Raw genomic sequence first — 26,359 nt, forward strand, 5'->3', positions numbered from 1 at the left:
AGTATCAGAGTTTAGACTACGATAGGCAACAATAGCAAGTTGGGAATGAAATCATCCCTGTTCTCAGGGAAGATACAATTCAGACTGGCTGTATCTGGCCTCAAGGCTGTTGGCTACAGAAGTGAAAGTGTTTAACTTCAAAGGAGAGAGAACACACTGAACTTTCAAATAACAGGCATTGAAAGGTATTCAGAACTCTTCATAGGGTCAGGGGCCCAATAGGTTGCACATAAGATACCCATGGCATGTACTGCAGGCAGGCATACATGACAACTTGTTCCCCCCGTTACTTTCCGGTTCACTCACACACTTCAGACACACAGCAGTTGATCCTGTGAATGGACCAACACAGATTTCCTCCCTGTTCCTCTGAGGTAAGGGATGGTATTCCATGATGCATCTTCTCTTTGCATATGCTCAAATCTTCCTCAGCAATACAGAGCAAATTCAGTAAAATTCGGCCATTGTTTCCAATGGGAAACATGATTCGAGGCTTTCTGGGGACTTGGGGGAGGATATTTTGGGGCTGAATTTTACCAAATTTGCTAGGGACCTACTCCTAACTGTCCTCTAATGACTTCCCAAGTTTCATGAAGGTGGTTGGGGGTACCTTCTTTGGGGGGCCATAAAATGCCCTCCCGAATCCCTAAATCTCATTTCCCATTGGAAACAAAGGCTGAATTTTACCAAATTTGCTCTGTATTGCTGAGAAAGATTTGCAAAGAGAAGGTGCATCATGAAATAGCATCCCTCATCTCCTCTCATGCCATCCAAAATTGGCGCTCTGCACTGGCAACTCACTGATTACGACCATGGACACTCGCAAATGCAGCTACACGCATAGACTGAACTTACAGGATACGTGCTCAGCTGGGGGAAAAGTGGACACTGGCAAGTTGGAGCACATATATTTCAAAATTCACTTTTAAACTCATATAATTCATCTCATGTAGTTTGGTCCACTCCTGAACTCCATTTTGAATTCTGCAGTTCAGTTTCACAAAGGCCCAAGTTCAGAACTTGGACAGAGAAGTCCAACCCCCTGAGTTGATCTCCCCACGCAGCAGCAGCAGTTCAAGCAATCAGGTTTGCCTCTAGCTGAGGAGCAAAGGGAGCCCAGCAATACTGAGATATAATTATTCCTTTCCTCTGAAATTATCCAAATCACAGTGATTTTTTACTAAACCCTTGAGGATTTCCTCCCACCGAATCAAGGACAAAGAACTCACGGACAAAACATGTTCGTGCTGAGTCTGTTATAGATTTGCCTCCAGCCTTTGCAAGTGGGGCTGGGTGGGTACTAAGCATCTGGATGCTTTCTTCCTCCCATCTAGGTCCCCATCTGAGACCTTTCCTGCAAGCTGCTTTTCAGGTTCTATCCAGTGAATGTGGTTGCTGACCTAGGAAGGCAGATTTCTTGGCCATGCTGCTCTTCTGGCTGCTGCTTTTCTCTTGGCTCCTGCTGCCTCGTGACACCCTCGGGGTGCTAAGGACTGACTGCCACATGGCCAGACCCATCCAGCTAGAAGAAGACTATTACAGGCCGGGAGACCTCCTTATTGGTGGGATTTTGCCCCACTACAAGACTTCAGCCTCATTCAGTTTATTTGAAAAGCTTCCCAAAAATACCCCAGTTGCACGGTGAGTTTTCCCAGGAGCAGGAGAGCTCTGATTTGCTTTACGTTCAGCCTGGAGAGCAAATTCCAGTGGCACTTCTAGAAAAGGGCACCTGAATTAACCTAGAGAAGGGTGATTTTAGTGGTTCCATGAACCAGCTGACCAAATAGTGTGGTTCCATGTCAACAAAACACCAGGAAATGCCAGGTTTTCCTTTTTATCCCTGTGTGCTTCATTGTACTTTCTTCCATATAAATATGGACTTTGAAAGAAGATTAAAAACATAGAGAACAGCACTATCAACAGCCATGATGTTTAAATGGAACCTCCATGTTCAGAGGCAGTATACTGTTGAATGCCAGATGTGGGTGGGGGGGCAGAAAGGCGTCATGGAGTTTAGGTCTTGCATGTGTGGGTACTGGAAGCATCTGGCTCACTCAGAAACAGGATGCTGTGATCCAGCTAGCGTCTTATGAATGCAGCAATAATCTGTGTTTGTGGTGTATGTGTCGGGACAGTGTATTGTGCCTCTGTGCAAGTTGGAGGGAGAGGGACACAGTTTCACTTTCCCTGCTAGAAGCCTGCAGGAGTACAGGGCCTGCCAAAAACTCTTCAGAACCAGGCCATGACACCCCTGGGCCCAGTGGACAAAAAACAGCCTTGGTTAAGAATTGTTATATCTCTTTATTTCAAGACAAGTTATCTGATCTGAAGTTACCATTAATAATGAACCCATTCAGCTAAAGGGAACTGGGTGTTCATTCTTTGCTCCATTATGTAATACAGTGCATTTTAAAAAATGACGACAAGTCCTGTTACACGGACTTACAAGAAGTATTTAGGGAAATTCACGTTACTAAGTACCATGGGATGCTCAAGTGCAGGATTGTATGTGTAGTCCTCAATTCACATGCAGGCTGTTCTTGCTCAGAGCATGTCAGTGCTACTTTCACAGGAGCTCCCTTTGTGTGACTGCATCTGCAAGTGATTCTGGAGGGCAAGCACCAATTCAGCTCTGTTTTTGCTGTGAGAACAAGTACTGTGGACTTGCCAATTTGCATTTCTTTAAGGTGTGAGAAAGTGTCAAGATCTCATTTCAATGAATGGATGTGGTAGTGGAAGAAACTGGGATACTGTTAGTAGTTGAGGAGGAACTGATATCAAATGTTAAGCTGAAGTTGGCATCTCCTCGCCTTACCCAATGAGACAGAGAGGGCTGAGTAAGGAAAGTGGTCTATAGAACATTAATTGCAATGAAAGGAGAACAAAATGCCGAAAAAAAGATTCCCTCTGACTCTCCCCTAAGCAGAACACCTTCTATAGCAATTATGACATTAACATCAGTGTAATTAATTGCAATATGATTGGTTCACACTTAAGTTGCAATTAGAAATTTTAGTATGCATGTCACCTTTTAAAGTGCAAAGTCAGCTCCTGTTACATTGCACGTATGTGACCCTACAGAATAAGCTATTGCCTGAGTACGTTACCTCTTCAGCAATCCTTTCTGCCTGTATGTATCTGGCACACACACAGATACCCTTATCTCGGAGCTCTGAATTCTTGCTTTCAGCACTCAATGGAACTAAACAGAGCTTCTCAGAGTAACTAAGCAATTGTTAACTGCTTATAGCAAAAACATGATCAAGAAATCACTGCTTGTATTAGGTCTATCAGAATACAATTGTTAATTATTATAGCTGATGGTTGTTGTGGGTTTTCCAGGCGGTATTGCCGTGGTCTTGGCATTGTAGTTCCTGACGTTTTGCCAGCAGCTGTGGCTGGCATCTTCAGAGGTGTAGCACCAAAAGACAGAGATCTCTGTGTCACAGTGTGGAAAAGATGTTGGCAGGTCATTTGTATCTACTCAGGAGGGGTGGGGTTGAGCTGAGTCATCCTGTAAGAGTTTCCCAGGGTGTGGAATGCTAATGGCGGGAATGCTAATGGCTTCACTGTATCCTGAGGAGGTTCTTTTGCATATGGATTGGTGCTTGATGTGCTAATCTGCTCTGCAGGGCTATTGTCGGGTATAGAGTGTTTTGTTAGACTGGTGTTTTTCAGAACTGGAAACCATGCTCTGTTCATTCTTAAGGTTTCTTCTTTCCTGTTGAAGTTTTGCTTATGCTTGTGAATTTCAATGGCTTCCCTGTGCAGTCTGACAAAATAGTTGGAAGTGTTGTCCAGTATTTTGGTGTCCTGGAATAAGATACTGTGCCCTGTTTGAGTTAGGCTATGTTCAGCCACTGCTGATTTTTCAGGTTGGCCAAGTCTGCAGTGTCTTTCATGTTCTTTGATTCTTGTCTGGATGCTGCGCTGTGTGGTCCCAATGTAAATTTGTCCACAGCTGCAGGATATGCAGTATTCTCCTGCAGAGGCGAGAGGGTCTCTACTGTCTTTTGCTGATCATAGCATATGTTGTATTTTTCTGGCGGGTCGGAATACTGTTTGTAGGTTGTGCTATTTCATAAGCTTTCCCATCTGATCCGCGATTCCTTTGATATATGGCAAAAACACTTTTCCTGTAGGAGACTGTTTTTCCTTAGTTGTTTGATTTATCCTGGGTTTAATTGCTCTTCTGATTTCATTTCTGGAGTAGCCATTTGCTTGAAGTGCATGGTTTAGATGATTAATTTCCTCACTGAGAAAGTGCGGCTCACATATCCGTCTTGCATGGTCTACTAATGTTTTCATTATGCCTCTTTTCTGTCGCAGGTGGTGATTTGAGTTTTTGTGTAAGTACCGATCCGTGTGAGTTGGTTTCCTGTAGACCTTGTGACCTAACTGAAAGTTTGCTTTGCGGATGACAAAGGTATCCAGAAATGGGAGTTTACCCTCGATTTCTTTCTCCATTGTGAATTGTATGTTCAGTTGGATGTTGTTGAGGTGGTTTAGAAACTCCATCAATTCTTCTTCACCATGGCTCCAAATGATAAATGTATCATCCACAAACTGGAACCAGACACTCGGTTTGTGGGATGCTGATTCTAGAGCTGTTTTTTCAAAATGTTCCATGTAGAAGTTTGCTATAACTGGGCTGAGAGGGCTTCCCATGGCCACCCCATCCATCTGTTCATAGAATTCGTTATCCCATTGGAAGTAACTGGTTGTCAGACAATGGTGGAATAAGGCTGTTACATCCTCTGGAAAAATCTGATTAATAAGTGCAATAGTGTCTTTTACTGGAACCTTAGTAAACAGGGATACAACATCAAAACTAACAAGTATGTCCTGTGGACTGAGTTTCAGAGAACTTATTTTGTTGATGAAATGTGCTGAATCTTTGATGTAAGATGTGGTTTTCCCGATGTGGTCCTGCAGAAGATTGGCCAGATGTCTAGCTAATTCATATGTCAGTGAGCCAATGGCACTCACGATGGGTCGGAGTGGGACTGAATCCTTATGAATTTTAGGGAGTCCATATAGTCTAGGTGGCTGTGCTTCTGTCTTGCATAGTTTTCTGTGCATGTCGGGATGTAGTGAGGAATTCTTGATCAGCGCATTTGTTAGCCTGGTGATTTTGCGGGTTGGATCTCATTTTTGTTTTTTGTAGGTGGAGGGGTCCAGGAGTTCCTTAATCTTCTTTTTGTATTCCTCTGTTTTCATGATCACTGTAGCATTGCCTTTACCAGGTGGTAGAATGATGATGTCTGGATCTGCATTGAGGGTCTTGATAGCATTTCTCTCCTTGCGTGTTATATTGCTGGTGGGAAGCTTTGCCTTACGTAGAATCCTGGCTGTCTCTCCTCTTATTTCCTCAGCTTCCTCTTCAGGTAGATGCCGAATGGCAGCTTCTACATTTGCAATGATGTCTTCCACAGGAATTCTGGTGGGGGTGACTTCAAAGTTTCCTCCCTTTGCCAGGATGGAGGTTTCTTCTGGTGAGAGTTGACGGTCTGTCAGATTGATGACAATGCGTGCATTGTCGAGCATTGGGCTTGTCTGTCTTTTTTCCTGTAGTTTGTTAAACTTCTGCTTCTGTCTGGATGTGTGGTTGGTAAAAACTTGTTCCATCTTCCTGTAGGTGAGATTATCGACCTTGTCCCAATCCTGACTTCTCATTTTATGGCTGGTGTTGATATGCAAGCAAAATAGCTCCTTGTCTGTGGCAGCAAGTTCTCTGCGGGTAGTGTGGATTCTTTCACGTAAGAGGGCCTGTTCTAGATGGTCATAAATGTGGTTCACCTGTGTGGTTTTGAAGATTCTTTTTGTTGTGAGAAAAGATGGAATGGTTCTTGTGTCCCTGCAGCGTAGGAGAAAGGTTAAAGAACAGAGTAGATGTGCTTTCTTGTTCCGAAGTGTTTCCAATCTCCGGGTCTGTTGGAATGTTTCCTCCCCATAGAGGTGTTCGATGTATTGTTGAAGGCTTTCATGGCCGGAGAACGATGGTTGTTGTGGGTTTTCCGGGCTTTATTGCCATGGTCTTGGCATTGTAGTTCCTGACGTTTCGCCAGCTGATAAAGGCAATGCTACAGTGATCATGAAAACAGAGGAATACAAAAAGAAGATTAAGGAACTCCTGGACCCCGCCACCTACAAAAAACTAAAACGAGATCCCACCTGCAAAATCACCAGGCTAACAAATGCGCTGATCAAGAATTCCTCACTACATCCTGACACGCACAGAAAACTATGCAAGACAGAAGCACAGCCACCCAGACTATATGGACTCCCTAAAATACATAAGGATTCAGTCCCACTCCGACCCATTGTGAGTGCCATTGGTTCACCGACATATGAATTAGCTAGACATCTGGCCGATCTCCTGCAGGACCACATCGGGAAAACCTCATCTTACATCAAAGATTCAGCAGATTTCATCAACAAAATCAGTTCTCTGAAACTCAATCCACAAGACATACTTGTCAGTTTTGATGTTGTATCCCTGTTTACCAAGGTTCCAGTAAAAGACACTATTGCACTTATTAATCAGATTTTCCCAGAGGATGTAACAGCCTTATTCCACCATTGTCTGACAACCAGTTACTTCCAATGGGATAACGAATTCTATGAACAGATGGATGGGGTGGCCATGGGGAGCCCACTCAGCCCAGTTATAGCAAACTTCTACGTGGAACATTTTGAAAAAACAGCTCTAGAATCAGCACCCCACAAACCTAGTGTATGGTTCTGGTTTGTGGATGATACATTTATCATTTGGAGCCATGGGGAGGAAGAATTGATGGGGTTTTTGAATCATCTCAACAACATCCACCAGAACATACAATTCACAATGGAGAAAGAAATCGAGGGAAAACTCCCATTTCTGGATACCTTGGTCATCCGTAAAGCAAACTTTCAGTTAGGTCACAAGGTCTACAGGAAACCAACTCACACTGATCGGTACTTACACAAAAACTCCAATCACCACCCCCGACAGAAAAGAGGCATAATGAAAACGTTAGTAGATTGCGCAAGACGGATATGTGAGCCGCACTTTCTCAATGAGGAAATTAATCATCTAAACCACGCACTTCAGGCAAATGGCTACTCCAGAAATGAAATCCGAAGAGCAATCAAACCCAGGATGAATCAAACAACCAAGGAAAAACAGTCTCCTACAGGAAAAGTGTTTTTGCCATATATCAAAGGAATTACTGATCAGATGGGAAAGCTTATGAAAAAGCATAACCTTCAAGCAGTATTCAGACCCACCCGAAAAATACAACAGATGCTACGATCAGCAAAAGACAGTAGAGACCCCCTCACCTCTGCAGGAGTATACCATATACCCTGCAGCTGTGGACAAGTTTACATCGGGACCACAAAGCGTAGCATCCAGACAAGAATAAAAGAACATGAAAGACACTGCAGACTTGGCCAACCTGAAAAATCAGCAGTGGCTGAACATAGCCTAACTCAAACAGGGCACAGTATCTTATTCCAGGACACCAAAATACTGGACAACACTTCCAACTACTTTGTCAGACTGCACAGGGAAGCCATTGAAATTCACAAGCATAAGCAAAACTTCAACAGGAAAGAAGAAACCTTAAGAATGAACAGAGCATGGTTTCCAGTTCTGAAAAACACCAGGCTAACAAAACACTCTATACTCGACAATAGCCCTGCAGAGAAGATTAGCACATCAAGCACCAATCCATATGCAAAAGAACCTCCTCAGGATACAGTGAAGCCTCCCGCCATTAGCATTCCACACCCTGGGAAACTCTTACAGGATGACTCAGCTCAACCCCACCCCTCCTGAGTAGATACAAATGACCTGCCAACATCTTTTCCACACTGTGACACTGAGAGATCTCTGTCTTTTGGTGCTACACCTCTGAAGATGCCAGCCACAGCTGCTGGCGAAACGTCAGGAACTACAATGCCAAGACCACGGCAATACAGCCCGGAAAACCCACAACAACCATCATTCTCCGGCCGTGAAAGCCTTCGACAATACATATTATAGCTGAGCTTGGCTGTGGTATCATATTCATGTGGAGCCAACTGAAGTGTGACTGTGTGAGCGAGTGCATGGAAAGTTGAAGGGGGGACACATAAAATGAAGTTCACTTGAGCGTCCCTAGGTACTTAGTAACATGTATTTCCACCCTAAGTCTAAGGGGGCTTGTCTCTGTGATGAGTCTCAGAGTGAAACCAGATGGCCTTTCTGCTTTTCTCTTGAGATGTACACCTCTCTTTTCTGCTCAGTGCAATGGAGGTGAAAACGGATGGTTTTCCTTTGTATCTCATATTCTGCCAGTCTCCTTTGTTGGAATATATGTGTGTTGCAAGGTCTGAGATTCAGTCATTATGGGGTTAATGTGTTTACCTACCATGCTATTGTTTAGATTGACCTGGAAAGGGAACCTGGCTCAAAGCCAATAATCTGCAAGCCCGAGAAACTTGAGAGTGTTTGTAAACTGTTATTGGTCAACAGGTCAGGTGACTGTCCTTTCAGGGTCAAGAAGAAGGAGGAAGAAGAAGATTCTGCATTCTGTTATCCCAGCTCTTTGTTGTAAACAGTAGTGAGAAAATGTAGCTCCAGGCTTTGTTGTTTTGTAGCAATCCTGTGACCCTTTTCCTTTAGAAGTAAATGAAATTTAAAGCTAAACTTGTGTGCTGACTCTCTATTGATTCAAGATCCATTGCACCTCTGATTTAAAGCTATTTTTAACCTTTTTTCCCCCCAACAAAGTGGTAGCAGAGCTTATGGTTTTGGTGATTTTGTTTGTTGGTTTGTTTTTGCAATGCAAACTATTTCTAATGGATCTTTAAAGAAAGACTAGGCTAGATAGGCACAAAGGCTCAGATTTTTTTTCTACCAAACCTTTTTTTGCTGCATTCCGTTGTAAGTGGAAAAAGGAGACTATTTTAAAGATCTTGCTGTCTTTAAAAGTTTCTTAAAACCGGTCTGCACTGAGGAAACTACAGCTGAGAAGTATTTTGAAGGGTTTTTTTTCCTTTTACCCTCGGAGCGGAGCCTGAAACAGAGCCGGCAGATGGTAGCAGAGAACAAAGGAGATCGTTAACTCCACGTGTGCCTGAATCCTCACAGCTGAAAGATGAGTTCATCAAATGAGGGAGTCGTGAGTAATCCAAAACCCTTTCAAGTCAGCCTAGGAAATCTTAATATGCCTCACTTAAATAAAAACAACTTTACTTGATGGCTGGCATTATTAAAAACCCAACTTGAAATGCATAATGCTGAGGACATTCTAACTGCAGACATCCCAGATGATCCTCAAGTAAAGCTTGAATTGACCAGGAAAAATGCTCTAGCCAAAACATTAATTATGACCTCAGTAGCTCACTATTAAGTCCAGGACTTGCATACCTTTGATACTGCAAAAGAGATGCTTGAAGCTTTAAAGAAGCGTTTTGAAAAACAGATTATTTTGGTGCATGTCTATCTTAAAACAGAGTTATTTGATTTTAAAATTAAAGAAGGGGATTCTATACTTGCTCAATTGCAAAGGTTTATGAGACTGTATAGAGAGCTGGATGAACTCAGAGAGGCCCCAAAAGAGAAGGATGTTGCTGTTGCCTTGCTGAAAAGTTTACCAAGTAGCTATGATAATTTAGCACTTCTCTTGAGACATAAAGAGAATTTAACACTGGAGCAATTGTTGATAAGTTTAAGAGAGGAACTGGATTCAAGAGAGGGAAGGAATTTACAGGCTGTGTCTGATGGAATGACTGTTTTGAATTTGGGAAATGGATATAGAAGCAGACAGACTAACTGCTTTTCTTGTGGTGGAAGGAGCCACATGGCCAGGGATTGTGCATTAAACCAAATGAAAAGTGGAGCAGCCATTGCTAGCTGATCAAATGCACGTTACCCTAGTACAGAGACTCATGGTGAAAGAGCGCCGTCTGGTGGCAGAAGAGATTATAGCAGAAAAGGGAATTTCAGAGCCAGAAGCAGAGGGAATGTGTCTGGAGGCAGATTTCAGAGAAATGCCAGGAGTGATTGTGTGCAAAGAGTTTTTGATGATGAAGATATTCAGGATAAGAAATTATTCCTCATCGATTCAGGAAGCTGCTGGCATATCTGCAAATATCGTGAATTGTTTTCTGAACTTGATACTGATGATAAACCCAGACTGTTCCAAGCAAATAAACAACCACTTAATGTGCTAGGAACTGGAAAGGTGCCAATTAAGCTATGCACAACAAGAGGGGAAATAGTAAATGTTACCCTACATATGTGGCACTTGTTCCTGAAGCAGCAGAGAATTTAATCTCAACTAAGAAACTTGTGGGAAAGGACTGTGTGGTGGTTCTTTAGAAGAGAATGGGTAGTAGAAGTGTAATTGTTGAAAGGAAATCTGGAGTTAAGTTTGCTGTTGAAGAGAGAAATGGACTGCATTATTTTGAGGATGTTAGTGAAAGACCAGAAATTGCTGATGCTGGTGAAGGACAGATTTATCAAACTAGCCAAGGTGCTTGTGATCACAGGAAATGCTTGTATTCATGGCATGTAAAAACAGGCCATAGAGGCATACAAAGTGTTGAAAAGTTGTTAAAGGACTGTGGAATTTTTGTTCCTGCTTGTGATAAAGCAAGAGATAAATGTGAAACCTGTCTTAAAGCAAAGGGAACTAGCCCAAGCTACACAGGAAAGTCCACTACTCATAATGAGGAACTTCTAGAGACTGTATACGCTGATCTTCTTGGTCCACTAGTGCCATCTCTTGGTGGCAACAGATATTTTGCAACTTTTACTAAAAGTAAAATGAGGTATAGCATTGTATATCTGATGAAGAGCAAAGATGAAACACTTGAGAAATTTAAATCTTTTGTTGCCACAGTTAAGAATAAGTTTGGAAAAGCTCCTCAAAGCCTACATACTGATGGTGGTGGAGAATATTGCAATGCAGAATTTAAGAAATTTTTACAATTTGAAGGCATTGAACATAAAGTCACTATACCTCACTCTCCTCAACAAAATGGATGTTCTGAGAGACTGAATAGGACTATACAGGAAGTGTGTAGATCTATGCTTATACATTCTGGATTACCCAATGCATTATGGGCCGAAGCTGTGAACACAGCAGTTTATCTACACAACAGAGTACCTTCAAAGGTGACAGGCATTACTCCATTTGAAGCCTGGTTTGGCAAGAAGCCTGCTCTGAAGCACATCAAAGCATTTGGTTCCAAGGCCTATGTTTTTATACCAAAGGAGGGGAAAACTTGATCCTCGAGCTGAAGTTGGACTAATTGTAGGATATGCCACTGGTGGAAGAGGATACAGAATTTACAATCCTCAAGAGCGCAAAGTCAAAGAACAGAACGTGGTGTATGTGAATGAGAGCCATTTATTACATGCTTCTAATACAACTGAATCCACAGTGACAACTGATCCAAGTGATACAGAAACTGCTCCTGTAGAATTGGTCAATTGGTTACCTGCAGTGACACCCGGGAAACTGGCAAGTCCACCTTGTCAAGAGATTACCCAATCAGAAGGGGAAGCAGGGACTGGACCAGAGGAGACAGAAGCAGCAACCACTGTGAGACGATCAGAAAGAAGCAACAAAGAATACTCACCAAAGAAGTATGGATTCTGTGAAACTGTGCAACTTGTCCAAGAACCTAGGAACTGGAAAGATATATGCAAACTACCTGCAGATGAAAGGGACAAATGGATTGAAGCAATGGAAGAACTACACTCCATAAATACAAAACAAGTATGGACTCTCACAAATTTGCCCCCAGACAGAAGACCTGTTGGATGCAAATGGGTGTTCAAAATCAAGCACAATGCTGATGGAACTGTTGAGAAGTACAAAGCATGTTTAGTAGCTAAAGGATTCTCCCAGGAATATGGAACAGACTACTTTGAGACTTTTGCACCAGTTATCAACCATGCAATGTTCAGGACACTACTCAGTGTTGCAGCATCAAGAAACATGATAGTAGAGCATCTGAATATAAAGACAGCCTTTCTCAACGGAGAATTATCTGAGGAAATCTATATGGAGCAACCTGAAGGATTCCAGATCAAGGGAATGGAAGATCATGTGTACAAGCTCAACAAAGGTCTATATGGCTTAAAGCAAGCAGCAAAAGCCTGGTATGACAAAATATCAGGGCTACTACAAAAGCAAGGATTCAAGCAAGGAAAAGCTGAACCATGTCTGTACACCAGAGTTAAAAATGGACAATACCAGTACATTCTTATTTATGTTGATGACTTGATAATATCTTGCCAAGACAGACAAGACATCAAAGAAATAGTTGATGGACTGAACAAAGAGGTAGAGGTGAAGCAACTTGGAGATGCACAACATTACCTCGGAATACAGCTAGAAAGACTTGAAGATGGAACTTTTCTTCTAAGTCAGAAAAGAAAAACATTGGACTTTATAGAATCTGTTGGCATGAAAAACTGCAATGCGACAAGTAGACCACTTGAACCTGATTACTTGAGAGAAAGAGATGGACAACCACTTAGGAATATTGGTGAATACAGAGAAGCAATTGGAAAACTTCTGTTCTTGAGCAAAACCACAAGACCTGATATAGCAATAGCTGTTAGCATCTTACGCAGAAAAGTAAGTTCTCCTAATCATCATGACTGGAATGCAATAAAGAAACTAGCAAGATACCTAAAAGGAACAGCAGACCTAAAGCTGAGAATCTCGCCATCTGAGAGCGAGACCACAAGTGACGCCTGACACAGGTTGGACACTAGTCAGCTTCCCTCAAGTTTTGATGGGAAATGTAGGCATCCTGGTCTTGCAGCTTGACTCTCTGACTGCTGTCCAATGGACTTTTCAACTGTCACTTGTCCAACATTCCACCAAGCTGCCTACATTTCCCATCAAAACTTGAGGGAAGCTGGCAAGTGTCCAACCTGTGTCAGGCGTCACTTGTGGTCCCGCTCTGAGAAACCAAGGCTGGTTAGATATATTGACGCCAATTGGGGAGAAGAATCAAGTGACTACAGATCAACCAGCAGATATCTATTCTTCTATGGAGATGGACTGATAGACTGGACTAGTAGAAAACAAACCATTGTAGCACAATCTACAGCAGAAGCTGAATGTGTGTCAGCGGCGAGTGCCTGCAGTGAACTAGAGTGGATCTTCAACCTGCTAAAAGACTTTGGAATAAACAAACCTATACCTGTAGTTATGTTTGAGGACAATCAAGCGTGTATTACTATATGCCAAGGAGAAAGTACAAAAGCAGGAAGCAGATCTATTGGACTTAAATGTGAACTTGTGAAAGATATGTACCAGAAGGGACTAATAGAAATTGAACATTGTCGTACTGAAGAAATGGTGGCTGATATCCTGACTAAACTGCTGTCTAAAACTAAGCTTGAGTATCGACTTCCGGTTTGGGGTAATGGCAAGACCGACGTGATTTGGAGCTTCGTATCATCCGAGGTGCTGTTTTTCTGGCTGGTGGGGCACATAGATCGCCCACAGCCTCCTGATTTCAGCTAGAAATCAGGCTGGAACGCTTGTAGCCCTGAGAGTAAAGGGTCTCGGCGGGTGGGAGGCTCTGAATAAAGGGCTTTCCTCCCAAGCCTTGAGATCCTCCTCGGAGAAGGGCGGCTAAAATCTCTGCAGCAGCTTTTGGAGTCATTAAATTGACATAGGCTCGTTGTTCCCCAAGCCTCGGGAACGGAATTGGACAGAATTGGACGTTTGAAGCAGTGAGTACAACCCAAGAAGTTTGTGCTAAGTTAAGATTACTATCTCCCCCAATGGACTGTTTTACTGAACAAAGACCGAGTTTTTAAGAGAATGAAAGACTGAGATACTAAGCTGAAAAAGCATACTAAAGAACTGAGCAGTTTAATTTGAGGTTTGAGAGCGAGAAAAAGCTAAAAAGAGCTAAGAAAGAATATTGTTTTGCATACCTGTGGTTGGGGAGATAGCGACGCAGAGGGCGGATCGTGGGAATTGGAAGATGCACCGCGAGACAGGAAGTGGAGGATAATAGACGGAGAGGAGATAGAGATAGAGCGGCGAGGGAGAGGTCAGGAAGAAAAGGAAGACCCGGAAGGAAAACAACATTGGAAGAGGGAGTGAAGCACCCACCATTGAAAGTAAGGGAAAGGAAACGGAAGTAAAGGGCTCACCATTGAAAGTAAGGGAAGATCATCGTAGTGACATCATTACCATAGAGAAAGATCGCCCGACATTTTATATCATAGAGAAACATCGCCCAACATTTTAAGGGTAAGGGAAGCCTCAACCGCCATTTTAACAGAGGGCAAACGTTTAAAATTTTGATATATAAAAATAGAGACTTGAATTAAAAAGAAGATGGAGTTAAGAAAGAGAGTGGATTCGTGGGGACCCAAGCCAAGTCCGATGGCCTCCAAAAAAGAAAAGGATTGGCAGGCTGCCATCGAGAATTTGAACAAGAAAATAACGGAGGGAAATAAAGAGATTCGGGAAATGGTACAACAATTACAGCAAAATTTAATGACAGAAATAAAAGAAGTGATTAAGTAGGAAATAACAGAGGTTAAAAAAGAGATGGAGGCAATTAAAACAGATTTACAGAATACCCAACAAAAGGTACAAGAAACACAACAGATGGTGCAGGATGGGGAGAAAAAAACGGAGGCTATACAGACAGAGACTATGGGTATGGGTGAAAGAATTGTGATATCTGAAGAAAATATAATCCTAAAGCGAAGCAATATACTTTCTTCTCAACTAGTCATCAATCTTTTTCCAGAATAGATATGATCTGGGCGTCTAAAGAACTGGTAGTATTTACAAAAGAGGCTGATATTTTACCAAAAATTAGCTCAGATCATAATCCTGTGATGTGGAGATTTGGAATGAGAAATAAGAAATGGAGATGGAGAATTAATGAGGATCTTTTGGGTGATCCAGAATGTCTGGAGGTGCTTAGCAAAGAAACGAAGTTTTTTATTCAGTGTAATGTGGATAAAGGGGTGTCAACACATAAGGTCTGGGACACATATAAAGCAGTAATTAGAGGTGTGTTGATGGACCTAAATGGTAGAGACAAGAAGAAAAAAGTAGTGAAGTTAAAAGAGATTCAGGAAAAAATTATTCAAGTAGAACAACAATTGAAAAAGAGGCCAGGTAAAAAGAAATTGTTGTATGAAATAAAGTTATTGCAAGAACAAATTAGGGTTATGGAAAATAAGGAAGTGGAGCGGGAATTGAAGAAAATGAAGCAAAAATCATTTGAAGGAGCTAATAAACCAGGGAGATATTTGGCGTGGCAATTGAAGAAAAAGAGAGAGAAAAGAACAATAAGTAAAATTATGGAAGAGGGGAAGGAATTATATGATCAAGGATTGATTGAGAGAGCATTCTTTAAATATTACGCAAAACTATACCAGAAAAAAATAGTGGACTATGAAAGGATAAGAGACTATTTTGATAAGATTGATTTACCTAAGGTGCCGGAGAAGCTGAAAGAGAAGCTTGGTGCTGAGATAACAACAATGGAAGTGGTGCAAGGAATACAAGCTACTACAGTTGGTAAAGCTCCGGGACCGGATGGAATTACAGCAAAATTTTATAAAGTGATGGTGGAGGATTTGAAACAATTGATGCAAAAAGTGATGAATGAGATATTGGAGGGGGCAGAGATGCCAGATACATGGAATGAGGCTAATATTACATTGATACCGAAGGAGACACTAGACTTAAGTAATGTCAAGAACTATAGACCAATATCTCTAACTAATAATGACTATAAAATATTTGCTAAGATATTAGCGGAAAGACTTAAGGTATGGTTAGTGGAATTTATAGATGAAGACCAAGCTGGTTTTTTACCGGAAAGGCAAATAAAAAATAACCTACGAGTGTTGTTGAATGCCATTGAGTATTATGATAAAAATCCAGGGAAGCAGGTTGGCTTTTTCTTTGTGGATGCGGAGAAAGCGTTTGACAATTTGAACTGGGACTTTATGTTTGCAACAATGGAGAAGATGCAGTTGGGAGAGAAATTTATACAAGCAATAAAGGCAATATATAAAAATCAATCTGCAAATATAATTGTCAATTCGGATGTAACAAAAAAGTTAGAAATCAGAAAAGGAACAAGACAAGGGTGTCCGCTTTCCCCACTTCTGTTTGTAATGGTATTGGAGATTCTACTTAGGCAAATAAGAGAAGATAATTCAATAAGAGGACTGAGGACAAAAGGATTTGAATATAAAGTGAGAGCTTTTGCTGATGATATAATGGTGATAGTGGAGGATCCAATAGAGTGCATGCCTAAGTTGATGAAGAAAATGAAAGATTTTGGAGATTTAGCGGGATTTGTAATAAATAAGGTGAAGTCCAAAATATTGTGCAAAAATATGATTAAACAACAGCAAAAGGAGTTGATTGATAAGGTGGAATGTGAAGTAGTGAACAAAGTCAAATACTTGGGAGTGGAAGTGACAGCGAAAAATATTGATTTATACAAGAATAACTATGGCAAGTTATGGCAACAAATAGATAAAGATATGATTAGATGGAATAAAATGAACTTGTCATGGTTAGGTCGTATTGCAGTAATCAAGATGAATGTTCTTCCAAGAATGATGTTTCTACTACAGACAATACCTATTGTTAAAGATAGTAAACAATTTGAAAAGTGGCAGAGAACGATGTTAAACTTTGGGCTGGAAAGAAACCCAGAGTTAAAATGAAAGTACTCTATGATGCAAAAGAAAGAGGAGGTTTACAACTACCAAATTTCAAATTATACCATGAAGCGGTATGTTTGGACTGGCTAAAGGGATGGCTGACATTGAAGCATTTGAAGTTAGCATTGGAAGGATATAATAAACTATTCGGATGGCATGCATATCTATGGTATGACAAAGTAAAAGCAGACTCTATGTTTCTACACCATTATGTAAGAAGAAGCTTGTTTGTTGTATGGACTAAATACAAGAAATATATGGAAGAGACTATACCAATGTGGATTATCCCTGCGGAAGTAGTAAATCCAAGAACAGAATATGCAGGGGAAGACTGGTTGACATATAAAGAGATTCTTGAGATAAAGCAGAACAATTATTTCCTTAAAGGTAATGATGAATTGCCATTCCAATATGGATGGTTTCAATATACGCAGATAAAAGATTTGTATGATAAAGATAAAAGGAAAAATGGTTTTAGACTACAAAATTCTGAGATTGAGAATTGTTTGCTTCAGGAGGGGAAGAAAATAATTTCTAAAATATATAAGATATTGCTGAAATGGTTTACAGAGGAGGAGGTTGTTAAAGTTCAGATGGTTAAATGGGCAATAAATTGCAATAGGGAAATTCCAATGGAAGCTTGGGAAAAGGTATGGAAAAATGTAGTTAAAATTTCAGCATGTACCACGGTGCGTGAAAATGTTTATAAAATGATGAATAGATGGTATTTAACACCGAAGAAGTTGGCCAATGGTAATAGTCAGATGTCTGATAAATGTTGGAAATGTAAACAGCATGAAGGTTCATTTTATCATATGTGGTGGACTTGTGATAAGGCAAAACAGTTCTGGGGGGATATAGTAAAGGTTATGTCGGATATTTTACAAAAGAATATAAATAAAACCCCGGAATTGTTGTTATTATGTATGAACCTAGAAGAATTTGATAAAATGGACAGAGTTATGGTGTTTTATATGATTACGGCGGCCAGAATGTGTTATGCACAGTTGTGGAAGACTCAGGAGATACCATCTATGGAAGACTGGATTTTGAAAGTTTTGAATATGGCAGAAATGGACAAGTTAACAAGGAGATTGAAAGAACAAGAAGAATTGGAATATACATCAAGTTGGGAAAAATTCAAGAAATATATGGAGAAAAAGTGGGACATGAAGGGGAAATTGTGGTCTTTGGATAGTTGTTAAGGGGAGATAGAAACTTACTTAAGGTTAAAAGGGGGTATATTATTATATTTTAATGGATTAGTATAGAGTTATAGAGTTACAGTGTTGTAGTATTATAAAGTTAAGAGTCAGATAGTATAATTATTTGGAAAAGAATAAGATTGAATAATAAGATTGTATGGGTAATAGGGAGTATATATGATATTTCAGTGATGTAACAGAAGTAATAGATTTATAATATAGATAATAGGTATTTAAGGAATAGTATATCATATATATATATATATATATATATATATATATATATATATATATATATGCATTTACTATATACTTATATAATTGTCATACTCTTAATTTAGATAAGTATTATATTAAGATAGTTAATACAAGTAGATAGATTAGATATATATTATATATATTATAATAGATTTTAAGAATTTATATGATATACGATATATTCTTTAGATTAAGTTGGGGGTGGAAAACTGTTGGGAGTCACTAGAAAAAGGGGGGGAAAGGATGGGGAAAATGCAATGGGGTGGAAAGTGATAATGACTTGTATGTTTATATTTGTAAACCCATCCAATAAAAATTTTTTTTAAAAAATAAATAAAACTAAGTTTGAGTATCTTCATGAAATGTTGAATATGTTTGATCCTAATGCTGAGACAAAAGTTGAATGATGTTTGTTAGATATGAATGCATAATGACTTCCGTGCTAGACCTTGAGAAGGGGTGTTGGAATATATGTGTTGCAAGGTCTGAGATTCAGTCATTATGGGGTTAATGTGTTTACCTACCGTGCTATTGTTTAGATTGACCTGGAAAGGGAACCTGGCTCAAAGCCAATAATCTGCAAGCCCGGGAAACTTGAGAGTGTTTGTAAACTGTTATTGGTCAACAGGTCAGGTGACTGTCCTTTCAGGGTCAAGAAGAAGGAGGAAGAAGAAGATTCTCCATTCTGTTATCCCAGCTCTTTGTTGTAAACAGTAGTGAGAAAATGTAGCTCCAGGCTTTGTTGTTTTGTAGCAATCCTGTGACCCTTTTCCTTTAGAAGTAAATAAAATTTAAAGCTAAACTCATGTGCTGACTCTCTATTGATCCAAGATCCATTGCACCTCTGATTTAAAGCTATTTTTAACCTTTTTTCCCCCCAACATCCTTTACCACATACCTCTGATTCTAGCCCAGTACCTAAAAACTATCAGCACATCCAGGCCCTTGTCTTTGCCATCAAAGAGATCAACAAGAATCCGGCACTCCTCCCCAATGTCACTCTGGGCTTCCGCATTTTTGAGGACATGTACGTTGCAAGAATGACATACCAGGCCACCCTGTCATTTCTCTCCACGCAGGGACAAGTGGTCCCTAACTATAGATGCAGCCAAGAGGAGAAGCTGCTCTCTGTCATTGGAAGTCTCTTCTCCAGAATCTCCGTGCAGATGGCCTCCCTCTTCGGCATCTTCAAGATCCCACAGGTGAGAGGATGTTTTCTGGGGAGAGGTATGTGAGATTGGGGAGGTACATGCACATTTAGGGAGGCTGTAGGACTTTCCTACGTTTAGAGTGCTGAAAGGCCATTTTTGAAAAGAAGCAGGACCTTGCATTATACATTTGCTATGACAATAATTAGAATTTACAGCCAATGTGGTGTGGCGGTTAGAGGATTGGACTAGAATGAGATCTCCACGCTGCTATGAAGGTGAGTGGCCTGGTCCCAGCCTTGCCTACCTCACAGGGTTGTTGTTCCGAGGATAAAGCAGAGGAGGGAAGAACCTGGTGGTTTTCCCTGAGCAATTTGGAGGATGGGCAGGATAAAAATGGGGTCACAATGCATGTCGTCATGTCTAGACATGGGCACGAATAGAAAAAAAAAAACACCCTGTTCGTCGTTCGTTGCCATCCACGAACAATGAACAACAAACATGGACGAACATGATCTGTTCCCAAACATGTTCGTTGTTCATTGTTCATGGGGGCCAGAACCCCGGGAAAGGCATGATCCACAGGTTTCCCCCTTGGCTGTCATTTTCTCTTCACAGTGGCAAAAACAGCAGTGCCTTCTGGCAGCTACTTTGAGGGCTTACCAACTGACCTTCCCAATGTCCAATACCCACCAAATTGGCAGAGGACATAGTCCTCACTGTCCTCCGAAGAACCCCCAAGTTTCAGAGAGATCGCACCCCGGGAAAGGCATGATCCACGGGTCCCCCCCTTTGCTGTCATTTTCTCTTCACAGTGGCAAAAACTAGACTCTGTGCTGGAAGTACTTTGAAGAGTTAAAGCCAGAAGGAAAGCCAGAAGGATTTCAGACAAAGTTCAGTCCCTGCCTGTTGCCAGGGGAATTGATTGAAAGGCACCAGACTGTCTGGCTTGACGAATGGCTGGTGAAGGCAACGAATGTGGTTTGCTACAACCACGTGTTTGTTTAGAATGGGGCCACATGAATGGCTTGTTCGCGAACAGACGAACGGGCTGTTCGTGGGTTTTTTCCATTCGTAATGCTGTTCGAGCCCATGTCTAGTCATGTCCAGCCAAAAGCCTAGATGTGACATCAGCATATGGGATGACGTTCTGGCAGTCTCTAAAAATTCCGTGTTAAGTACCATGGAGTTTTCAGGGAATGCCACAGCGTCACCTGATGCACTGACATCACATTCAGGTTTTAGCCTGGATGTGACATCACATGTCATGCAATGTCACCTCCACTCTGCGCTCCATCCCTGAAGCTCCCAGAGCTGGTGGCCACGGATCTGGCACTACTAGGCTAAGTCCTCCAAATGAACCTCCAAGTCTCATGACTTTTCTCAATCTCCCCCTCCCTATGTGACTGGTGAGGGGGTGTCTTTTCTCAATAACTTTCGATTGCTGAACTGATTCCGTCACTGCCACTCAGTTCTTTCCTGGGCCTCAACCCCATAACATCTCCAGGGGATTGATACCCAAGCCTTTCGGCTGGTAAGATGTGGCAACAGGGGAGATTTCTTGATATAGAATGAATATAAGGCAGCCAGCAGGATGTGGGATTTTCTCTACAGTGTTAACTTTGCCAAGTGCTGAAAACATCACCCCAAATTTAGAGATCCATTTCTAAACTTGTATGATTTTTCCTTCCACCAGCTTGGTTATGGCTCATTCTACCCTGTTCTGAGGGAGAGAACCCAATTTCCTTCCTTCCACAGGATTGACCCCAGTGAAGACACACAATATGTTGGGCTCATCCGCTTACTCCTTCATTTCCACTGGAACTGGATTGGGATCATTGCTCCAGATGACGACAGTGGGGAAAATTTCATACAGACTCTGATACCGATGCTTGACCAGAATGACATCTGTGTGGTGTTCATTAAAAGGACTATGAATGAAGTCACTGGGTTCTATACACTGCCACGGAAGTATGTAAAGCTGGTTTCAGCTGTCTTGCAAAGTGAGGCCAAAGTTGTAATAGTCTCTGGGAACACAAACACCATACGAAACATACTCAATCCACTTAGAGTATACAAAGAACAGAACAAGTCCTCCCGTGAGAAGGTCTGGATAGTGACGAGCCAATGGGAATTTGCTGCAATGGGATTCTTTGTTCAGTGGGGGAGCATACAGGCCTTCCACGGTGCTCTGTCCTTCAGAGGCCACACAAGCCATGTCCCGGGATTCCACAATTTTCTACAAACATTAGATCCATACCAACCCCAGGGAGATGTCTTTCTTGGAAAGTGGTGGGAACTTGTGTTTCAATGTGTGGTTAGGAAACCAAATGTGTACTATGTACCGGATATGAACTTCTGTACAGGGCAGGAGAAAATTGCAGAACTGCCAACCTCTGTATTTGAAATGAGCATGACTGGCCACAGTTATAATATCTACAATGCCGTCTATTCTGTGGCACATGCACTACACAGCGCATACGCATTGAGATCAAAACACGCAAGGATGGGGAATGGCAAAAAGCTTCGGGATATCCAGCCATGGCAGGTAACGTCCTCCCTCTGATATGCGTACTTTGTGTAAAGAAAGCGAGGGGCATCTGGAAGCCGAGAAGTGCAGAAAAGGCAATGCTACTAACACATCTGAAAGAAATGCACCAGTCCTGTGTGTGCTTTGTTTCATAGATGCCCATTTCATCAGCCACAGACAAGATCATTCATGACCACTTTCCTCCTTTAATAAACATCACTTTTATTTCAGATTCATGCCTTTTTGGGGAACACCCAATTCAACAACAGTACTGGAGAGGAAGTTGTTCTTGCTGAAAATGACGAAAAATCAGCTGGCTACGATATTCTGAACTTGATCTTCTTCCCAAATCAATCTTCAGCGCAAGTGAAAGTTGGAAGGATTGATCCTCGGGCTCCCCCAGGCCAAGATTTCATCCTCAACTCTAATCAGATTGTTTGGGCTACCCAGGTGGGGAAGAAGCAACTATTCTTGGTTCAAAAGAGTAATAGAGAAGTTTCGGGGGAGATCCTTTCAGAGTATTTCTAGATGAGAGGGTAAAAGGTGACTTAGCTCAGATGTTGGTCTCCAGAATGATATTCTTCTTTTTTGAGCCTGTTTTAGGGGCTTTAATAAAATATCCAAACTTTCTGGAGAGATTTGGAACTCCTAAATTGGTAATTCCATCCAGAGTGTAGATGAAAAAAATCTTTCCGTAACTCTGAGTGTGCTTTAGGGCAAGCAAGCAATTCCAAGCATGTGGAAAAACTCAGCATTTTCTCTTTTCCTGCTTAGACACTGCCCTCTTCCAGGTGTGTGGAAAGCTGCTTGCCAGGGTACAGCAGAAAAATTCAAGAAGGGGAGTGGATTTGCTGTTACGAATGCGTACGTTGTCCAAGAGGGACCGTTTCTAACCACACAGGTAGCTTAACAAATCTTGAAACTAATGTTAGAATGGAGAAGTTGCAAGGAGTATAAACCTGAGTGGATTTCAAGGAGTATAAATATGAGTTAGCATTAATGGCTCGTCACCACCACCGTCAATTTAGCTTGTAATGAAAAGGTACAGCTTGCTTTTAAGACTTTTTGCAGACCCTAACAGTTAGGGCCCTGGACCTCTGCTGTCAATGCAGCCCCAATTACACCATCCTGCAGGGCTGGATACACGTTTTTGTGGGCTCCGGGCAACAGAGTATAAGTGCGCCCCCTTTCCCCATTGGTACAAACCCTTTCTCCTCTAACCACACCTCCTTCCAGTTGACACCTCCCATTTGGCTCTACCCTTTGTTCTTTAGCCACGCCCATTTCTCTTTCAGTGTCCCCACTTGATAAAGAGAATTCAGACAAAACTTACCTTTCTTGACCGCATGCAAACAACAGAAACTGGTACCCTATGGATGCAGAAATTGCTTGGCTTTTATTGGGAAAGTGCTTTAGTATATTACAAAAATGGTTAATGTGAAAAGAGCTCATGTTGTTTCTTATGGCACAGGGGTCCCACAGTTTGTCAAGCCCAATATGTTTAACCTTCCATAGAAATGATCCAAGACACTTGGGAAAAAATACCCTTTTGTTTCCTCATTACTCCCATTCTGATTCTTAAGGCATTTACAACTGAAAAATAATTTTTGCCTCTCTTTGAACTATTCTGCACAGGGTTTTTCCGTCAGTTCAGGCCCCATTCTGCTTTGTCTTCTGCACATTATTTTTTACCGTTAGGTTGCGTGACAGGTTTTTTCGCCCTGCCTTTTCTGTTGAAGACTGCACAAAATTCTTTCTGGTTTGGACTTTGTTTCTGTTTGGGGATTTTGATGAAGGGGGGAGTTCAGCCACAAAATTATTTCCTTGAACCTCCTTGAGTTTGGAAATTGTTTGCTTTTGTCAAAAAATTATGTTTTAGCCTTTCAAACCGTACTGGGGGCAGGGTGCTTTTCAAATCATTTGGAGTGGGACACACTTCTAATCTTACTGTAAACTTTGAGACAGACACTCAAAGTAACTGCATGCTGCTTTCTGCCTTCCCAATGTGAAATGTAGCATTCTCACATCAGTTAACACTGGACCAATTTTATTCAATCTTTCATGTTTAAGGTAAAGTCCATCAAGTCACAACCAACTTATGGCAACCCCAACTGTGGCATTTTATGGCAAGAGATAAGCAGGGATGGTTTGCCACTGATATCCTCTGTGTAGCACCCTGGACTTCCTTGGTGTTCTCCTACCCAAGTACTAACCACAGCCAACTCTGCTTAGCTGCAGAGCTCTGACAAAATGAGGCTTGCTTGGGCTACATAGGCTGCTTTTTTGTGTTTAGTATTTATAAATATATAGTGTTACTGAACAACCAGCTGCATCCCATTGTCACTTTGCGCATTGTGCAGCAGCAGCAAACTGAAATCTGCCATCAGAATTCCGCAATCGAGCCTCCTAGAGATGCCTCTGCCAGCCAACCCTGCTCCTCCTCCCCCAGTTCTGAACCTGATTCTGGGCCCAATCCACATTTTGAGAACATATTCATTAAGGTGGCCAATGTACCTTTCCGTCTCCTTCCATGAGGGCTCAATTGGACAGTACCCAAAGATTGCTTGTGTTCTGTTGGAGATACTTCAGTGCTGGTTGCTTGTTCCAGATGCCGATCACTGCACCTGGTGTCCAGAAGATCAACACCCAAACAAGAATCAAGACCAGTGCATCTCCAAGAATGTGACTTTCCTTTCCTATCAAGACAGTCTGGGGTTCACCTTATCTTCTCTTGCTCTTTTGCTCGCTTTGATGACATCTCTTGTGCTGGCAGCATTCCTTAAGCACCGCGATACTCCAGTCGTTAAAGCCAATAACCGAGACCTCACCTACGTCCTCCTCAGTTCTCTCCTGCTCTGCTTTCTCTGCTCCTTGCTCTTCATCGGTCGGCCCAGGAAGGTCACCTGCCTTTTGCGACAGACTGCTTTTGGCATAATCTTCTCTTTGGCCATTTCTTCCGTGTTGGCCAAAACAGTCACAGTAGTTTTGGCCTTTATGGCTACCAAGCCAGGCAACATGGCAAGGAAACTTTTGGGGGGACAGTGGATCAACTCCATTGTCCTGACCTGCCCTCTCCTCCAAGGGGTTCTCTGTGCTGTTTGGCTGGCAACCTCTCCTCCATTCCCAAATCTGGACTTCCATTCCTTGGAGGAAGAGATCATAGCGGAATGCAATGAAGGTTCGGTCGCTATGTTTTACGTTGTCCTGGGCTGCATGGGTTTCCTGGCCCTTGTCAGCTTCACGGTGGCTTTCCTAGCGAGGAAGCTGCCTGACAGCTTCAATGAAGCCAAGTTTATCACCTTCAGCATGCTGGTGTTTTGCAGCGTTTGGGTCTCCTTTGTGCCAACGTACCTGAGCACCAAAGGGAAGTCCATGGTGGCCGTGGAGATCTTCTCCATCTTGGCCTCTGGTGCTGGTCTCCTGGGGTGCATCTTTCTCCCCAAGTGCTATATTATCATTCTGAGACCTGATCTTAATAGCAGAGATCACCTCATAAGGAAAAATAATACAGGAACCTAAGTCCTGGAATAATAAATATTAAAGCTATGAGCTTTCATGTGTCACAGCTCACTGAAGTATCTGAAGTAAGTGAAGTGAGCTGTGACTCACAAAAGCTCATACCCTACCCCAAATTTTGTTAGTCTTATAGGTGCTATTGGACTCTTGCTCTTTTCTACTGCTACAGACAGACTAACACGGCTACCCATCTTGATCAAGATATTTTGGAAATCAAACTGCATCGAAATGCGGTGGTGGTGGTGGTGGAATAGGATCCCATATCAAATATTGTTTTGAATAAATCAGATATTTTCAAATGAACCAGGTATTTTTTGTGATTGGTTTAGAGATTGGTATGCACTATGGGAAGGCTGCTTAGGAAATAAAAGTTCACATAAGGGTTGTTGCTCTAGGAATGAAATAGAAGACCTTTATTGACAAGGAACTCCATACTTTGATAGGAAAGGAAGAAGAGGCATTCTATCTGTCTCTCTAGGCTAAGATGAAGGGAGATTGCTGAAAGTATATGGCCTATAGGCTATTAAGCTCAATAAACTAACTAACTAACATCTTGCCATCATGGTGGTAGACCATGAAGCAGGAAGAGAAGGAGTTAGCCAAAAGTAAAGAACTCCTTAGCATTCTGGGTAAGAAAAGAGAGAGAGAGCAGTGGAGTAGACAAAGGGAAGGATACCGGAACTGCCCTATCTAGCCCTACTAACTCAAGTGCCCCGTCTGAACCAGCAGTGTGCTCTGTCCAAAGGAACACTGAAGAATCCTCTACTTCCAAACTTTTCATTTTCACAGCTTGGCACCTGTAGCCTCAAACCATCCACCAGAGCATCACAGAAACAGCATCACAAAAATAACCTTCCCTGTCGAAAATCGATTGCCCATTTGGGAGCCTGCCTTCATTTAGTCTCAGATAGGCAGAGACTCATGAATTCACCTTTCCAATTTGTTCCATAAGGTTTCCTGAATTCACCACTGAGGCAATCTTCCA

The 26,359-nt window shown here is 41.8% G+C and overlaps 1 protein-coding gene across 1 annotated transcript; it reads left to right on the forward strand.

Annotated features, from left to right (window-relative positions):
- The first annotated feature begins 1,423 nt into the window (after positions 1–1,423).
- On the forward strand, positions 1,424–25,377 carry LOC129329951 (vomeronasal type-2 receptor 26-like). The gene is made up of 5 exons (XM_054979716.1): positions 1,424–1,641; positions 19,091–19,382; positions 22,090–22,308; positions 22,633–22,759; positions 24,467–25,377. Exons 1-5 carry the CDS (start codon positions 1,424–1,426, stop codon positions 25,375–25,377), a joined length of 1,767 nt encoding a protein of 588 aa, XP_054835691.1.
- The last annotated feature ends 982 nt before the right edge of the window (positions 25,378–26,359 follow it).

Source organism: Eublepharis macularius, chromosome 5 (genome assembly GCF_028583425.1).
Source record: "Eublepharis macularius isolate TG4126 chromosome 5, MPM_Emac_v1.0, whole genome shotgun sequence".
Classification (NCBI taxonomy): Eukaryota; Metazoa; Chordata; class Lepidosauria; order Squamata; family Eublepharidae; genus Eublepharis; species Eublepharis macularius.

Excerpts from the sequence above, each read along its gene's own strand:
- LOC129329951 (XM_054979716.1), top strand. The coding sequence starts at position 1,424 with ATGCTGCTCTTCTGGCTGCTGCTTTTCTCTTGGCTCCTGCTGCCTCGT. Across the intron at positions 1,642-19,090 it reads AAAAATACCCCAGTTGCACG|CCCAGTACCTAAAAACTATC; the intron begins GTGAGTTTTCCC and ends CTCTGATTCTAG. Across the intron at positions 22,760-24,466 it reads GACCGTTTCTAACCACACAG|ATGCCGATCACTGCACCTGG; the intron begins GTAGCTTAACAA and ends TGCTTGTTCCAG.